This window comes from Tenrec ecaudatus, chromosome 18 (genome assembly GCF_050624435.1).
Source record: "Tenrec ecaudatus isolate mTenEca1 chromosome 18, mTenEca1.hap1, whole genome shotgun sequence".
NCBI lineage: Eukaryota > Metazoa > Chordata > Mammalia > Afrosoricida > Tenrecidae > Tenrec > Tenrec ecaudatus.
Genome location: NC_134547.1, coordinates 7,760,856 through 7,778,402, shown reverse-complemented (window position 1 = coordinate 7,778,402; position 17,547 = coordinate 7,760,856). Strand labels below are relative to the sequence as shown.

General features: G+C 54.4%; 1 protein-coding gene across 1 annotated transcript in view; it reads left to right on the top strand.

Annotated features, from left to right (window-relative positions):
- Positions 1–17,547, top strand: part of MYH14 (myosin heavy chain 14) — a 77,429-nt gene that overhangs the window by 26,427 nt on the left and 33,455 nt on the right. The window contains exons 11-19 of the mRNA XM_075536194.1: positions 1,305–1,423; positions 1,976–2,128; positions 2,825–2,998; positions 3,992–4,165; positions 5,340–5,454; positions 10,712–10,899; positions 12,786–12,907; positions 16,352–16,421; positions 16,526–16,686. Of these exons, the coding sequence (XP_075392309.1) occupies positions 1,305–1,423; positions 1,976–2,128; positions 2,825–2,998; positions 3,992–4,165; positions 5,340–5,454; positions 10,712–10,899; positions 12,786–12,907; positions 16,352–16,421; positions 16,526–16,686 (1,276 nt within the window). The remainder of the gene's footprint in view (positions 1–1,304; positions 1,424–1,975; positions 2,129–2,824; positions 2,999–3,991; positions 4,166–5,339; positions 5,455–10,711; positions 10,900–12,785; positions 12,908–16,351; positions 16,422–16,525; positions 16,687–17,547) is intronic.

Below are 17,547 nucleotides of genomic sequence, written 5' to 3'. Positions count from 1 at the left end.
CAGGAGAAGGCCAGTCCCACACAGAGGCCTCATTGGCTGTGGTCTGATTGACAGGCCAGACTCCACCCCTTCCCCCAAGTTGACAGGAGATGATGTAACTGCCACAGTCAGAGTGGACTTGCTGGCAATGAGTTGAATGCCCTTCACTTGATGCTTCCGGGTCTTAAGAAGCATGAGCGCTGCTAAAATTTTGGGGGACGCCAATGTGACCAGCCAGCAACCCAAGGTCCCACCCCCCAGCAGCACCAAAGCAGCCGAGTGGACAGCTCATGGACCAGAGCAGCCTGATCCACAGCTTATCTGGGGGTTGGCTCAGGAGCAGGCAGCCACTCATTCTGCTGTGCGTGGGGTCACTATGCGCTGTGGGGGATGGGTGGCTGCCCCCCAGATGGCACCAGGTCCAGATCTAGTTACTCAAACAATTCAGAAAAAAACATGTTAACATGCAGTCTGATTACCACTCTGTGACCCCGCAGTGCAGGGCAGAACCGCCCTGTTTCCAAAGCTGTCACCTTACCTAAGCAGAGGGTCGCCTCTTTCTGCCTCGGGGCAAGTGGGTGCTTCCCGACCAAGTAATTACCCCACGGTGCCACCAGGGGTCCCTAGAGGTCTAGCTGCTGTTTGGCTACTAGGTGCCCGTAGGACCTGCTCCAGACTCTTAGTGGCTCACCTGCTAACGAAGCAAACGCCGTCCAGTCCTGCGCCCTCCTCACAACCGTTCCCAAGTTCAAGCCCGTGGCGGCAGCCACTGTGTCCATCCATCCATGTCCCTGAGGGCCTTCCTCTTGTTCACCGCCTCTCCCGTCCCCACCCCTTTGCCAAGCTCGACGTCCTTCTCCCCGACTGCTCTCTCCTGATCATGTCCAAAGCATGTGAGATGAACGAAGTATTGCCACCCCTTGCCTCCAAGGAGCATGCTGGCCGTTCTTGTTCCAAAAAGCAAAAAAACTCCCAAAAAACAAGCTCCCTGCCACCCACTCAATTCTGACTCATGGCGACCCTATGGGACAGGCTAGAACTGCCTGTAAAGAAAAAATTGGGGTCTTCCTTTTTCGACTCCCAGGGGAACCACCAGAGGGACGATGTTCCTTAGCACCGGCTTGCTTGCTCCTGGAAAGATTTCCAGCCTCGGGAACCCACAAAGGGCAAGGGGGGTGGTGGGGGGCGGTAAGGAAGGCAAAGCCAGCGCCCTAAGAGGGGTAGCTGTGAGCCGGCATGGACTCTGCAGAGGGCAGTGGGTTTGGCGGGGTCAGCGCCCTCCTGCAGCCAGCACCACGTCCTGTCTTGCTGCCTCTCTCCCTCAGCCGCCCAGAAACTCTGCCGCCTTCTGGGACTGGGGGTGACCGACTTCTCCCGGGCCCTGCTCACCCCTCGCATCAAGGTCGGCCGGGACTACGTGCAGAAGGCCCAGTCCAAGGAGCAGGTGAGGGCAGGCGGCAGTGCCCAGGCCCCGGGGGCGGTCAGGGAATATCACCAGGGAGAGGCTATCCCTTACAGAAACAGATTCTCTCACCGTTTAGGGGACCACAAGTCCAAATTTGGGCCATGGGTTTCGGAGGAAAGGGTCTTGTTTGACTTCTTGGGGGGTTCTTAGAGGAGATCTGTCCCGTGGGGTTTCCACGCTGTTATCTCTGTGGGAGCAGATCACGGGGCCTCTTCTCCTGCGAGCAGAAGGGTGTGTTCGAACTGCTGCCCTCTGGGTGGACAGCCAAGAGCTTAACTCTCAGATCAATCAGCCTAAGGTTTCAGGAATGGTGCGGGGAGGTGTGCCCCAACTCCTCCGTCTTGATGCACTGGGAAGCTAGGAGGTGCCCTGCAAGCCACACCCACGGCCCCGCCCACTGCTCATGTCCCTCCCACTCCTTTACTTGCCCGCCCACTCCCCCTGCCCGAAGCTCTTCACTCCACCCACGCCACGCCCACTATGCTCCGCCACGCCCCTCATAACCCCGCCCTCCTGCTGCCCCGCCCACAGGCCGACTTTGCACTGGAGGCGCTGGCCAAGGCCACCTACGAACGCCTCTTCCGCTGGCTGGTGCTTCGCCTCAACCGGGCCCTGGACCGCAGCCCCCGCCAGGGCGCCTCCTTCCTCGGCATCCTGGACATTGCTGGCTTCGAGATCTTCCAGGTCCGGGTCTGCCTCCCCCTGGGGTGGGGCTCCCCGCCTCCACACAGCATGTCCCCCCCCCCCACTCCGCCCCTCACTCCCAGGTGCCCCTCTGTGAGCTTCTGCCCCTGACCCAACCTGGGATCTGGCCCTCTTTCTGGATGTCTGTTACCCGGTCTCTGTCCCCGTTTGGGGGTCTTGGGTCTCTGCTAACCCCTACAACTCTCTCTCCCTTCTCTCTGCATCTCTGTCTCCCATCTCTTGGTCTCTGCCCACTTATGTCTTTGCCCTTTTTCTCTTTGGGTCTGCCCCCTCTCTTTCTGGGGGTCTCTGTCCCCCTCTCTCTCTGGGTCTCTGCCCACTTCTGTCTCTGCCCCTTCTCTCTTTGGGTCTGCCCCCCCCCCACTCTCTCTCTGGGTCTCTGCCTCCCTCTCTCTGGGTCTCTGCCCCACTCTCTCTCTGGGTCTCTGCCCCCCTCTCTCTCTGGGTCTCTGTCCCCCGCTCTCTCTGGATCCCTGCCTCCCCCTCTCTGGGTGTCTATCCTCCTCTCTCTGGGTCTTCGCCCCCCCCCCCCCCCCCCGTCTCTGGGTCTCCGCCCCCTCTCTCTCTGGATCCCTGCTTCCCCCTCTCTGGGTGTCTATCCCCCCCCCTCTCTGGGTCTTCGCCCCACCCCTCTGTCTCTGGGTTTCAGCCCCTCCTGTGCCCCTGCCCCTGCAGCTGAACTCCTTCGAGCAGCTATGCATCAACTACACCAACGAGAAGCTGCAGCAGCTGTTCAACCACACCATGTTCGTGCTGGAGCAGGAGGAGTATCAGCGCGAGGGCATCCCCTGGACCTTCCTGGACTTCGGCCTCGACCTGCAGCCCTGCATCGACCTCATCGAGCGGCCGGTGAGCCCACCCCAGCCCTCCTCCAACCCACCCTGCCTCCACCAGCCTCCCTGCAGGCCCGGCATCATTCCTGACCCACGTGGACCTCAGGTGTCCTGCAAGCCCTCGATGGTCCCCAAACAAAACTCACTGCCATGGAGTTGATTCTGACTCACAGTGACCTGATAGGCTGGGTTAGCCCTTCCCCTGTAGATTTCCATGGCTGACTCATCTTTCTCCTGATGAGCAGCTGGTGGATTCGAACCACCGACCTCGAGGTTGGCAGCCCAGCATCTAGCCTACCCTGAAAGTGCCTGACTGAGCTGAAAGAGTGGATATCAGGTTGTTGGCTCTTGTGGCTCTTGTGCACCTTTGAGTCGATTCTTACTTATGACAACCCTGCGGTGGTCCCCTGGGGTGTCACACTAGGTTATAAGTCAGTGAGGGAGCAGGTTGCCAGACCTTTCTCCCTTGGAGCAGCTGATGGGTCAAGCCACACCTCCTGGGGAGCAGCCCGTCTGTGGGTGCCCCTGGCTGATCCTCACAGGCCCTGAGTTGCTGGTGTCACACTTAAGCTTTATTCACGAGAGTGACGCAGAAAAGGTGTCTCGGCACAGAGGCTCAGCACTGGCCACTAACCAAGAGGTTGGTGGTTCAAAGCCAAGCAGAGACCCTGCGGGAGAAAGGGCTTCGTTAAGATGGTCGCCTGGGGGAAACCCCCCGGGGCTGTTCTGCTCTGTCACATGGGGTCGTTATGGGTGGAGGTGTGGAAATTCGGGTGGCATCGTGGTGAAGTGCTTGGCTGCCCACTTCGAAGGTCAGTGGTTGAAACCCACCAGCCACTCAGCAGAAGACAGACGACTGTCCGCTCCTGCAAAGATGACAGTCAGCCGTCTCGGAAAGGCTCCTGGACATCCAACTCCGAGACCCCCCAACACCCACCAGCCTTAGCAGTCTCCTAAGGGTCTGGGGTGGGGGCCTGTGGCTTATGTCCCCCGTCCTGCCCCTGGTCAGGCCAACCCCCCTGGACTTCTGGCCTTGCTGGACGAGGAGTGCTGGTTCCCCAAGGCCACCGACAAGTCCTTTGTGGAGAAGGTAGCCCAGGAGCAGGGCGGCCACCCCAAGTTCCAGCGGCCGCGGCAACTGCGGGACCACGCGGACTTCAGCGTCCTGCACTATGCTGGCAAGGTGAGGGACCCAGGCCAGCCCCAGGGCACATGGGCAGGAGAAGGGAGGGAACGGAGGTAAATCAAGGCCACCTGATATTCACCGGGTTCAGAGAGTGGCCAAAGCAGGGGTCAGGAGATCCCAAGACGGAGCGAGGACTCTGGTGGATGAGGTCAGCGCATGGTTCCGCAAAGAGGGGTTATTTGGTGTGGGTTTTGAGGGGTGTGTAGGAGTTGCCCACGTTTGCCTTTTATTTTATTTCCACATTTGGCAAGGCCACCTGGTGTGGCCAGCTCTGTGCTGAGCAAACACGTCAGCTGAGGGTTCTGTCCTCACAAAGTTCTCTCATCTGGGAGGGAGACAAATGGCTGTTAAGGTGGTAGGTGCTTTAGCAGGAGGCAGCTAAGGGCAGTGCCAGAGCCTAGAGAAGAAATGCCAGGGAAGGTAATGCTGAGGAAGACTAAGCTAGCGGGTAGTTACCCATTTCTTTTCTTTCTTTTTTTAACCAATGAATCATTTTACTGGGGGCTCTTACAGCTCTTCAAACAATCTACACATCAATGGTATCCAAACGCATTTGTACACACGTTCCCACCCTCATGTCCAGTTGCCTGTTTCTAGAAAGGGCCGTAGTACATTTTTTGTGTGACTCAGTGGGCCGGACGGAGGGCCTCTCTCATCCTGGGCCAGTCTGTGCAGCAGTCAAACCTGGTTTGCAAACAGCAGCCGCAGGCTGGATTTGGCTCACAATCCAGTGTGTGATCCCGGGGTCAGTGTGGCAGAGCAGGTAGCCAGGGTCAGAAGGGCGCCCCGGGCACAGGGAACAGCACATGAGGAGACCAGGAGGCCAGGGTCTTCCTGGTTTCTGTGCTGGGCAGTCAGTTCATTCACCAGCTAGGTCCTAAGACCTCCTGTGGGAGCCCAGGTCTAGTGGGAAAGCTTGTCTAGAGAATGAGGGCGGAGAAGACAATGAATCTGTGTTAGGTGCAGGAATAAGAACACCCAGGAGCAGGAATGAGCTTGCATGTTGGACAGAAGAGAAGGCTGGAAAGTGGGGGCAGATTGAGGAGCCCTGTTGGCAGAGAGCGCAGTTCAGGATGCGGACACAAGGTGGAGCCAATGGCCCCCTTATAGAACAGCAGAGCTGTGAGCCAGGACTGGCTCCCCACCGCCTCCTCTTCCCAACTCCCTGCAGGTGGACTATAAGGCCAACGAGTGGCTGATGAAAAACATGGACCCGCTGAATGACAGCGTAGCAGCCCTGCTTCACCAAAGCACAGACCGGCTGACGGCAGAGATCTGGAAGGATGGTGAGGACCAGCGTCCCCGGAACCTGCCCCCGGAGGTCTATCCACCCACAGTGCGAATCCCTGTTTTCAAGAGGTTGAATTCCGAACCCGAGTTTTCTGCTGAGATCCAAAATTGAGGGGGGGAAATATTTATTAATTTGAGTTTCTGACGAGCTTCCTGAAGCTCCTTGGTCTCTCTTGATATTCCCAAGCCAGCTTTATCTTCTGATCAAATGTTCCCTGTTAATCAGTTCTAGTCTGTCTGTCCTGTATCAGTTCTAGTCTGTCTGTCCTGTAGGACCTCCTAGGTGAGTTGGAATCGACTCAATGACAGCGAGTTCGGTTTTGGTTTTCATGAATCAGAAACGAGACAAAGACGCCCACCATCAACACTGCTGTGAAAACACTGTTTGGAAAGTACTGGGCCCCTCCCCACCAAAAATAGTAAAATAAAAAAAATTTTTTAAGAAGAAAACACTGCACCTTGTAATCAGACAAGAAAAATAAATCCCAAACTGCAGACTCACTGCTGTAGGGTCAATTCCGACTCATAGCCACCCTTTAAGGGCAGGGCAGAATTGCCCTTGGGAGTCACTGAGCCTTGTCAATATTGTAACGGGAAAGGCAAGCTTGTCCTGAATCTGTAGATGCCACGTGACCTAAAAAAGTTGAGGCCCAGCTGGAAAACCATTCATAACAAGTGTTCGCAAAGGTAGCGTTGTATAGGGAGTGGTTGTTGGATGTCTTTTTGGCTGTGGTTGTTAGAATGTGCGTTTTATTAAGATTCTGCATTTAAAAATTTTTTATTTTTAATCATTTCATGGAGGGCTCTTACACTTTTTATCACTATCCATCCATCCATCCAACCATCCATCCATCCATCCATCCATCCATCCATCCATCCATCCATCCATCCATCGTGTCAAGCATATTTTGTACCTAGATTACCATCATCTTTTTCAAAAAACTTTTCTTCCTACTTGAGCCCTTGGTGATCGGCTCATTCCCCCCTCCCCCACCCTCATGATCCCTTGATAATTTATAAATGATTCTTTTTCATGTGTTGGATGTTCCTACACATGACTTCACATACACACCAGCACCCTGTGTCAGCCTCACAATTGTTCAGTGTAAGCCATTGTTGCAGCCTCTGTGTCCATCTGTCAGGTTGAGGGCTCTCTCTCTCTCTCTCTCTGCTTTAGCGAGCATGATGTCCTTTTCCAGGGACTCATTGGGCCTGATGACCTGTCCAAAGCACACACGATGACGTCTCGCCGCCCTTCTTTTATAGACAGTCCACTTTAAAGTGTGGTCCTCCTGGCTCTTCGAAAAAAGGTCTCCTTCACACCCCCGGGGAAAGAGGGAAGAGTGGCAGGCCGGGAGAAGCGCTTGGCAGAGTTTTTGTTTCCACAGAGCGCGTGGGAGTCTGGCCATCCATCTTGGTGGACGGATGCTTGTGTGAGGCACACGCAGAAACACCACGTCTTTGTGGTTGAGTCTGGAGCCACTCCAAGCCTGGTCTGCTGCCCCGGCCTCACATCCTCACACTCTCCCCAGCCCCTGCCGACATGTGTGAGCTAGTTTTAAAAAGTGGGCAGAACCGGCACCTTTTCTCCTGATTCCAGGTTCCCTGCATTTGTTAACTTCCTCAGTCCTAGATGGATGTGAATGGCCTAGCTGTAGAAGCTCCCAGCCAAAGCCATTTGACAAGAGAATGAAATCAACTGATGAGCGATTGTGTCAGAAGGAGCCCAAAAATCAAAAGAAAGGGCAATGCGTGTCTTGATTTCATGAGCTGACTTAAGGAAGAGGCATTTTATTTGTGTGTCCCCTGGGGCTTTTTTTTCTTAACTCATTTAAAAAAATTATTATCTTTACAAATCATTTTATTGGGGACTCTTAAAACAGTCCGTACATCCGTTGTATCAAGCATATTTGTACATAGGTTGCCATCAATTTTTTTCTGAACATTTCCTTTCTACTTGAGCCCTTGGTATCAGCTCTTTCTTTTGTCCACTCCCATTGTATGATTGCTTTGGGGGACAGTTGACATGGTAGCCATAGGTTCCCCCCTTCACCTGCTTCCGCACAAGTTGTTGCGAACGAGCAGCCTCCTAGTTTCTGTTCCGGCGGCTTCCTTTCGGTTCATCCCTGTGTCCCTGCCTGTCTCATTTGTGTTATTTATGAAGACATCATTGATCATTTAGTCTCATGGAGATGAGTTTTATTTTTGCTATCCAGCTTTTAAATTTTATTTATTTTTAAAATAATTTTATTGGAGGCTTGTACAATTCTTATCATAATCCACACATCCATCCACTGTGTCAAGCACATTTGTGCATTTGTTGCCATCATCATTCTCAAAACATTTGCTTTCTACTTGAGTCCTTGGTATTATCTCAATTTTTTTAAGTACAACAGGCCCCTGTCTTCAGATGTCTTCCTGTTATGGTGACTGCTTATTTTGTTATTTGCTTCATTTTTCCCCCTCTACTTACCATGAGTAGCACCATATGTGACAAGAAAACCTTTTGTCTTGATTTTACCCCCCTGCCTCCTGGCAGTAAATTCTGACTGGACATTTCGTCCTCCCGGCCCCAACGTGATGTCAGGCAGTGAGTGGATCAAAAGGTGAACCAGGCAGGGTCCCCGGCTTGAAATGCCCAAGGCACAGAACACGTGAAGAAGGGCGCTGCACAGTCTGGGTAGACATCACTAAACAGGGCCTCTGCTCCTGTCCACACTTTGGAACGAAAGCCTGATAACCTCTTACCGATGTAAACCCAACCCCACCTCTTCCAGTCCCCTTCAGGATTCTGCTCAGCGCCCCCCAACCCAACTGTGCTGTTGACTAATAACCTTTTCTTCTCTTTTTCTTCCTGCCACTGCCCTCTCCCCATCTTCTCTCCCCTCATGCTGCCCCTCCATCCACATTGCTACCCCGGCCTCCCTCATCTCTCTGTCACCTCCCTTCCCATCAGGCAGCACCCCAGGCCCTGGGGGTTTCCAGCAGTTCTCTCTCCTGGCCGCCTTCCAACCTCCGCAGCTGTTCCCTGGATCGGCCGCAGAGAGGCACGGCCCTGCCACTTCCCCTTCTGGGGGTGGGTGTCTCTTGGGCGTTGGCAAGTTCGAATAATTAATGAACTTTCAGGTGGAAGTAAGAACAGCTGTGTCCTCACGGGGTTAAGCACTCAGCTGCTCCCGCAAAGGTTGGTGGTTTGAACCCACCAACTGCTCCTCCGGAGGCCAAGGAGGCTGTCTGCTCCAGTAACAGCCTCAGAAATGCTCTAGGGTCCCAGAGGGTCGCCGTGAGCCGGAACAGACTCCACCAGAGGATTTGGGCTTCTGTTCACTGTGAAAACCACGCCCTGATGTCATTATGGCCACGGAGTCCTCTGAATGGCCCCACCAGGTGCAGGAATGGTGCCACCGTGAGAGCCGGGAGGTGCAGCACATAATGGGCCTCCCTGGTTGTTTTTTCCCACTCCCACAAACATTCTGCCTTACCACGTTTCCAGTGCTCCTTTTACTGGAAAATATGTCAGTTCCACTCCTTTGATCAATCTCCACCTGACATAGGTTCTGGCTTTCAAGGTCTGGCTGAGTTAGTCCCCCATTTCTACCTCAGAGGTAGCAAGTTACGTGCCCTAGGTCATGTGTAAGAAACAGGATCGGAGCCCAGGATGTCGGGCTCCCAGAGCCCCAGCTCTGACTGGTGCAATGAGAACTTACCCAGTGGTGGCAATCATGTAGCTAGGAACCCTGGTGGCATCCTGGTTATGCGTTGGGCAGCTGAACTACAAGGTCAGCAGTCTGAGTGACCACCCACTTCCTGGGTGAAAGATGAAGTTTTCTACTCCTGTAAAGAGTTACAGTCTCAAAACCCCCACAGGGGCAGTTCTACCCTGCCTTGTAGGGTCACCATGAGTCAGAATCGAGGAGATGGCAGTGAAGTTGGTAGCAGCAAGGAATATGAGGTACGTACCTTAACCTGGGGAGGAACATGCCATATTAAGTCCCCACTGGGTACCAATACCTAAGTGTGAACTATTCTAATGGCCCTGGAATGAGCTGGCATTGCAAGACATCCCATTGTCTCAGCTGTAGGTTCCTGGGCCAAAACAAAGGCCTGATCCAACACATCTGCCATTGGAGGCCCAGGAGGCAGGAAGGAAGGAGTGGCCAGAGAGAATGCATTACAGTACCAGTCGCCTAGAAATGAAGTTAGGCGGGCCTGCGTGGTGATTCAAACAGTGCACTCAACCAGGGTACCTGTCAAGGTGATCACTCCCTTTAAGTTCCCATTGTACAGGTCAGAGCTGCGGATTAAATAAAATAGCTATCAAGTGCAAGTACCTAGTGCCGCGGCACCTACTGATGAGAAAGTGGAAGTCATGTCCCTGAGGAGAAAAGGGGGTTAGAGTGGGATTCAGAAGTCACTGCGTGGGCTCAAACCTCAGTTCTTCCCGTTTCTGAGCTGTGTGACCTTTGGCATTTGCCTCTACCTTTCTGAGCTTTCGTTTTCCTGCCTTCTGGAAGGAGCTGGCAACTTCCCACCTTCAAGTGAGGGGGCTTGCAAAAGTTGATGGGAAAAATGCATGACCTTTCCATTCCATGTTGCCCCCTGAATGTGTGGACGCCCCCTCCCCTACACCCATCCTATCCCGTCCCCAGCTCACCGATGAGTCCAGCACCTGACGTTGCCCACTTACGATAGTGCTAAAAAAAAAACCTGTGCCATCTGACATTCCTGCGCCTCAGCCACGTGCACCTGGTGATGGCCATCACTGCGTTGTGATGTGGTAGGGACGAAGGCTGACAGTGGTGGTGACGGGGGTGTGTCAACTTGTCCGGGTCATGATTCTCAGCGGTGGGGGCAGTTCTGTCGTGGTGTGATTTGGCGGTTCTGCAGTGATGTAATACTTTGGCAGTTCTGCAGGCAGAAATGGGCACTTCTGTAATGATGTCACTTGGCAGTTGTGATCGCAGGTGGTTACCGCCCCATATTTTGCATGATGCCCATTCTCACGCAGTGCCCTGGCCATGGGAACCTAAACCGTGTCGCCAAGTCAGGAGTGGATACGAAATATGAGGGGGGCTTTGGAAAGTCCGTGGAGCGAGTTCATGACCTTTTAGTTCTATTTTTCCACGCACCTTCCACGCACCCTCATATAAAGTGCCAGATCCGAGGAAATGGCCAGACCCTCAATGTTCGGTCAACTCAGCCCCCCGAAACTGACCCCAAACTCCCTCTCTGTTTCCATCCGCACCCCCACAGTGGAGGGCATTGTGGGCCTCGAACAGGTGAGCAGCCTCGGGGACGGCCCGCCCGGTGGCCGCCCGCGCCGCGGGATGTTCCGGACGGTGGGGCAGCTCTACAAGGAGTCCCTGAGCCGCCTCATGGCCACGCTCAGCAACACCAACCCCAGCTTCGTCCGCTGCATCGTGCCCAACCACGAGAAGCGGGTGAGTGACCCGACCCACCAGCGTGGGAGGGCGTGGCCCTGGCAATGAGTACAGTCCGGTGTCCGGATTGGCCCCAAACAACCTCAGGTTCCCAGTCACTTCCGGGCCAGGCATCACTTCCGGTTACAGATAACTTCCGGGTTAGGCATCACTTCCGATTATCGATAACTTCCGGGTTATGTGCCACTTCCGGTCCAGACCATCCTGGAGGCAGTCCCAGCCCCAACCCCGCTCTGCTCTGCTGTTGGGAGAACTGGATTTACTGAAGCAGTGTTGGTTCACCTGGTCACCTGCCCTGCGAGTCCTTTCCTGACTGCCCGCGACTCAAATTCAGCACTCGCCACACCCCCCTCCGTGGCCGCTCTTTTTGGTTTAAGAATACAAACAACAAAATCCTCGTCAGAACCCACCCACAGCCACAGGGCCCCACTATCGGGCCGAGTAGAACTGCCCCCTTGCGTGGCCCAGGCCGTCAATCTTGTCCGGCAGAGCGTTCGCTTAGCGGCCAACTTTCTCAGCACCGTCTCTTGTTGGGTAGCCGCGGTCAAGGCCATTCGAGTAGCTCCAACCCTCACGTTGGCCTGGGTGCTGCCTTTCTGGGGGCAGGTCTCCACGTCTCTCTCCTAGGGAGCCCCCTTGGTGGATTTTAACTGCCAACCATCTGGTTCACAGCTGAGAGGCTCTTTCTTCTTCGCCCTGGTGCTTGGGCGGGTTGCGTGTTGGGTTGTAAATCACAAGGTCAGCCGTTCAAGCCCACTAGCTCCTTTGTGAGAGAGATACGAGTTGCGGTCTGGGACACCCACAGGGCCAGTTCTACCCTGTCCAATGGAAGTGACTTGATGGCAGTGGATTTTTGCTCCTATCTGACTTTCTTTTTATCTGACTTGGTGATGGCTTTTGCTCAGCGGCCACCTGAAAGGATGGCAGCTCACACCAGCCTGGCCGTCTGGGTCTGTAAAGAACAGCTAGGAAAATCCTACTGATCAATTCTAGTCTGGAACATTCATGGCAATGATTTGGGGGGTGGATTGTCCCCCCTCCTACCCTCCCCCCCTATGTCTGGAATCCTTGGCTGCTGCAGATAACATGCTCAGCTGGCTCATTAAAGTGTTGAAGGCTTCATTCTACCCAGAGGACCCCAGAAGACAGGCCTGGGAATCTATTTCTGTCAAAAAATCCCTGTAGTGGGAACCAGTCACAATGATCAATCTATAACCCCCTCCCAGGGGAAAGGACAACAGAAAAGTGGGTGAAGGGAGACATCGGTCAGCATAGGACATGAAAAAATAATAATAGCTTATAAATTATCAAGGGTTTGTGAGGGAAGGAGGATGGGAGAGGGAGGGGGGAAGATGAACTGATACCAAGGGCTCAGAAAGAAAATGTTTTTAAAATGATGCAACAAATGTGCTTGACACAATGGATGGATGGATGGATTGTGATAAGAGTTGTATGAGCCCCCAATAAAATGGTTTAAAAAAGAAAAATGTAAAAAAAAACCAGCTGTCTCCCCAGTACCCAGCACATAGTAGGTGCTTGACACACAACAGGCTATTCAGAAACTCACTGCCATCCAGTCGATTCTGACTCCTGGTGACTCTATAAGATGGAGCAGAACTGGCCCCAGTGGGTTTCCAAGGCTGTGAATTTTTACTGGGGCAGACACCTTGACCTTTCTCCCAAGGAGCAGCTGATGGTTTTGAACCGCAAACCTTGCAGTTATAGCAGCACAAGGCATAACCCACCAGGCCACAGGAAATCCCAAGCCGCTGCCCCCTTTGACCAGCATAAATAGCATGCTGGCTTTTCCCTCTGAAGGTTGTGGCTGGGAAGGTGGCGCCCCCTGTGTCTGCTGCTGATATTGCACGTATCTGCCCGCTCTGCAGGCTGGGAAGCTGGAGCCGCGGCTGGTGCTGGATCAGCTCAGATGTAACGGTGTCCTGGAGGGCATTCGCATCTGTCGGCAAGGCTTCCCCAACCGCATCCTCTTCCAAGAGTTCCGGCAGCGGTGAGTGGGCCCGAGGGTGGGTGGAGAGGAGAGACTGGGATCTCAAATCCCACCAACTCATGGGATCTCGCCTCTCCTTTGCTATATGGTGTGTGTTAGGCCGTGTTCTCTAGAGAAGCCAAACCAATACCGCTGAGATAGATGTAAGGAAATTCTGATGTTATATCATGAATGTGACTCACGCAGTAGTAGAAACAGGTCAGTCCAATCCGGTTCAAGTCCATGGGTTAGAGGTTCAACTGGAGGCTCCTCCTGACGCACATCGCTGCTGGAGTTGACATATGTACATATCAGGAATCATGGAGAAGAACCCAGAAGCAGAAACAGCACAGGCTGCTGGAGGTGGAAGCAGATGAATGCACAAGTCAGCGAGCCCGGCTCTCATGGCTGCAGAGCGTAATAAATCTATGTCGGCAGGCCAGGGAGAGTTGAACCAGAGGCAGGATCCAAACCAGCAAGAAGTCAAGAAGCCTTTCCACTGAGTCTGCTTAAACAAGGAGTAGGCCACCCCCACAAGGAAAACTTCCTTTCCGTTCTACAATTGTATCCAGGCTGCAACCTTACTGAGGGGCTAGCACTGCACCCTAATCTTTCCACAATGGGTTGGCTGCTCACGGAAGATCCCATCCGGGTGGAGATCACCTTACATCACATCAGAATCCTGGCCCCAGCCAAGTTGACACAAAATCCATCGCATGTCGTGGGCTTCCCAGGGCACCTGTGACCTCACCCAAATGGGGTGTTTAAAACCGCAGAGGTCTACTCTTAGCTTGTGGAGGTGGTTGCTGTGGTCATCAGTGTGGGGGACTGGCCTCCATACCGCGTGAGTTCAAGAGGTGGTTGTGTAATTGAGGGGTCAATCACATCAGCCAAGGCATGCAAGAGCTCAATCTCTTACATGGAAATTGGAACAGAAAGTGAGAGCTAACGTCTGCTCCAACAGGCTTGTGTGATCTCAGGCATGCAAACCACGTCATACACATATGTAACAGGAAGGGAATGTGTTAGAGCAGCAGTTCTCAACCTGTGGGTCGAGACCCCTTTGGGAGTCGAAAGACCCTTTCACAGGGGTTGCCTAAGACCATCGGAAAACATAGGAACCGAGACATCGCTCCTCTATCCGTCTCCAGGCGGGTCCGCCCATGAGCCCCCGGCGTGAAGACTGTTACCCACGCCACACCATGCTTCAAGACACAATATCATTGATTTGTCATTAGAAATAAATATTTCACAACATATAATGGCATATTGTTTTGTGATAAATCACTGCCTTAATGATGTTCAATATGTCACCATGAAAATACATCCTGCCTATCAGATACTGACATGACGAGTGATCACAGTAGCAAAATGACAGGGATGAAGTAGCAATGAAAATAATTTGATGGTTGGGAGTCACCACCACATGAGGAGCTGTATGAAAGGGTTGAGGCATGAGGAAGGTGGAGAACCACTGACCTAGAGATACACGTAACAGGAGGGGGACGAGCAATAGGAAGGGGAGGCGCTACGGGCACCCATGTGACAGGAAGGCACATACATAACAAGGTGGGCGGGCTCGAGTTGAGATGGCAGCCTCACCTTGGTCCTATCTGAGCTGGCCTGACTTTAGTGTCCCTGAGCTCTTCTCCGGGGGACACTCTGTGATCCCTTATCAGAAGGGCCCTACTGAAGGTGGGGTAGACAGTCGGGTCGATTGCTCTCAATGGCAGACACCATTCGGCAGATAACCTTTGGGAAGATCACCTTCAAGCGTGTATCTTAGCGACCGTGTGCTTGCAAGCAGCCCCTTAAGATTGGCATTATTACGGGGGACATCGTAGGGAACAATGTTTACGTAGGACAGTATGACAGGCATGCATCTCCAACTCACGAACGTGTAGGCCATCCTCCCGGGGAGTCTGCCTCCCATTCTCCTTCCATGTGAGCAGAGAGTCTGTCTGCACGCGCTCTCTTCCCGGCTCTCAGTTTCCCACCGATTAGGGGCTCCCTAGGCCCTCTGGGCTCATGGCAACCGTACAGGCCAGGGTGGAACTGCACCAGGGCTGTCAGTGAATCAATCACGTTGGGAGCCACGAGCCGTGCTGGTGGGAACTGCAGTCTGGAAATCCATCAGCTTGCTTGATTGGGCAAACCTCCAACACGAGACGAGATGTCTTTAGCGTGGGGAACAGCCAAGATCTCGCCAGGAGATTAACGCACAGGCCGACCCAGGCCGGGGTGTTTGTGTCCGACGCCTCCTGCGCACGCGCATGTTGGATGTTGAACGAGAAAAGCGGGAGAAGCCCCCGTGCCTTCGCATCCTGGCGTGGGCGAAGTAAGCGGTCAGTGACACGGACTCCCAGAGGAACCAAGAGCTGTGTCTCGGACAAGCACAGCCCAAACTCGCCTGGGAGGCAAGGCTGGCAAGAGTTCGCCCCCGCAAGACTTGGGGCGTTCTCTCAGGAGAGAAGGGCATCCCCAGAGAAGGACATTCCGCGCGGTAAAGTGGAGGGTGAGGTGAACCACGAAGACTCCTTCCTGGGATGGAGGGACACAGGAGCTGCCGCAGAGGGCTCAGGCATCACAAGCAGGGTGCAGACAGCACAGCATCGGGCAGCATTCCCTTTGCTTGTACCACGGGGTCACTGTGAGTCAGAGCGGGCTCCCCAGCACTTGGGCAGCAGCAACAGCGGCCCTCCAGAGGAAGAAGAGAACTAGCCCAACCTCTAACCCTGGGGGGACAGAGTGCTCCACTCCACTGAGCCCCTAAAACAGTGGTTCTCCACCTTCCTCACACCGCCACCCTTTCATACAGTTCCTCGTGGTGGTGACCCCCGCCAACCAGAAAATTATTTTCGTTGCTACTTCATGGCTGTCATTTTGCTATTGTGATGAATGGGGCGACCCCTGTGAAAGGGTCTTTCGATCCCCCAAAGGGGTCACGACCCACAGGTTGAGAACCACTGCCCTAAAAGGCACACAGAGGGTAAAAGATGGTGGCTCAGGCCTGTTGCTGCTGCTGTTACGTAGGATGTGGGTCTCCTTACTGTGCTGGTCGCCAGCTTACAGAATAACACCCGTACACCTCCGTATCTGCCTCTCTGGACAGGAGGTCAGAGAGAACAGAAACACAGCCCCCCTCCCACACACACATCCGTGTGGGTGCTCTGCTCCCTGCTCACAGATGCCCACCTCAGAGGAAGGCAGGCCATGCCCATGACCCCCTCAGAAACCCCCAGGACAGTCCTGTAAGGTTCGCTATGAGGGGAGCCCCTTCCTAGGCCCCTGGGTCAATACTGGGTGGCTTGGAATATAGTCTAAGGTTGGTTGGTTTTTGGTTTGGGGGTTTATTTGTTTGCTACAGGCCTTGTGGTGGTGGCTCTTCTTGCTGTTTGTCTCTCTGAGCCGGGTTCCAGGGAGTCAGTTGTTGATCTCGCCCCACACCCTTCTCTGCCCTCCCAGGTATGAGATCCTGACCCCCAATGCCATCCCCAAAGGCTTCATGGACGGGAAGCAGGCCTGTGAGAAGATGGTGCGTGTGGGGCAGAGCTCAGGCACCAGCAGGGGGCGGAGGAGGGAGGCCTTCCCTTTGTGTTCCCTCCTTTCTCATGACACCCCCCCACCCCATCCTCACAGATCCGGGCCCTGGAACTGGACCCCAACCTCTACCGTGTGGGGCAGAGCAAGATCTTCTTCCGGGCTGGGGTCCTGGCCCAGCTGGAGGAGGAACGGGATCTGAAAGTCACGGACATCATTGTGTCCTTCCAGGCAGCCGCTCGGGGATACCTGGCCCGCAGGTGGGACTGTGCGCCCACTTGGAGGCCTGCCAGCTGAGGCTGGGGCACGAGGGGTGTACCAGACAGCTGTAGAGGGGCTGGAGCTGGGAGAGGTTGACCAGATGGTCCCAGCAGAGACTGGAGCTGGGAGAGGTTGACTCCACATGTCCACAGACGAGGGCAAGGTGGGGTTGACCAGATGACCCCAAGTGTCAGCACCTCTGAGTTGGTGGGAAACAAGCTAAGAGCTCCCGGTGCCCATGCTGTTGGTCCTGGGCACCCTGTGGGGCAGGCCTGCTGCAGACCTGGAAAGCTGCCCATCCAGGCCCAAGTCTGGGGCCAAACAGTTTCCCAGGATCTGGAATTGGAGTGCCGCATTGGAAAATGTTCTGGGCGGCCTCGGAGGAATTGGTCCCCGGTGTCGGCTCACTGTCCCGGGAGGTTTCCAGTCTGGGCCATGATCAGGGTCAGGTCACCCACAGGTCCTGCTGGGCAACTCAGTAGGAGAGGAGAGATGGGCCAGGGCGTCCAGGCAGCAGGGACAGAAGCAGCGAGAGCCAAGGGTTCCAGGGACTCAGGAAGTGTGTGGCCAAGTCTCCTTCCTTCACTTGTGGACCTGGCCCAGAGGGAAGATGAGAGAATAAGGGAGGTGGCGGGAAGGACAGATATCCAGGTGCCGCCTGAGGGCATTCCAGGGAGCCAAGGGAGATCTGGGAGCAAAGGTGAGGTGGGATCCACTGTGAGTCTAAAGACCCCACTGAGAGCATGGGGGACAGGCCAGGGGGCTAGAGAGGAGGTGGGGTGAGACTTCAGGTGGGAGAGGAAAGGTCTGAGCAGAGCTGGGGTTGTGGGCAGGGAGAGGAAAAGATGGGGTGAAGAGGC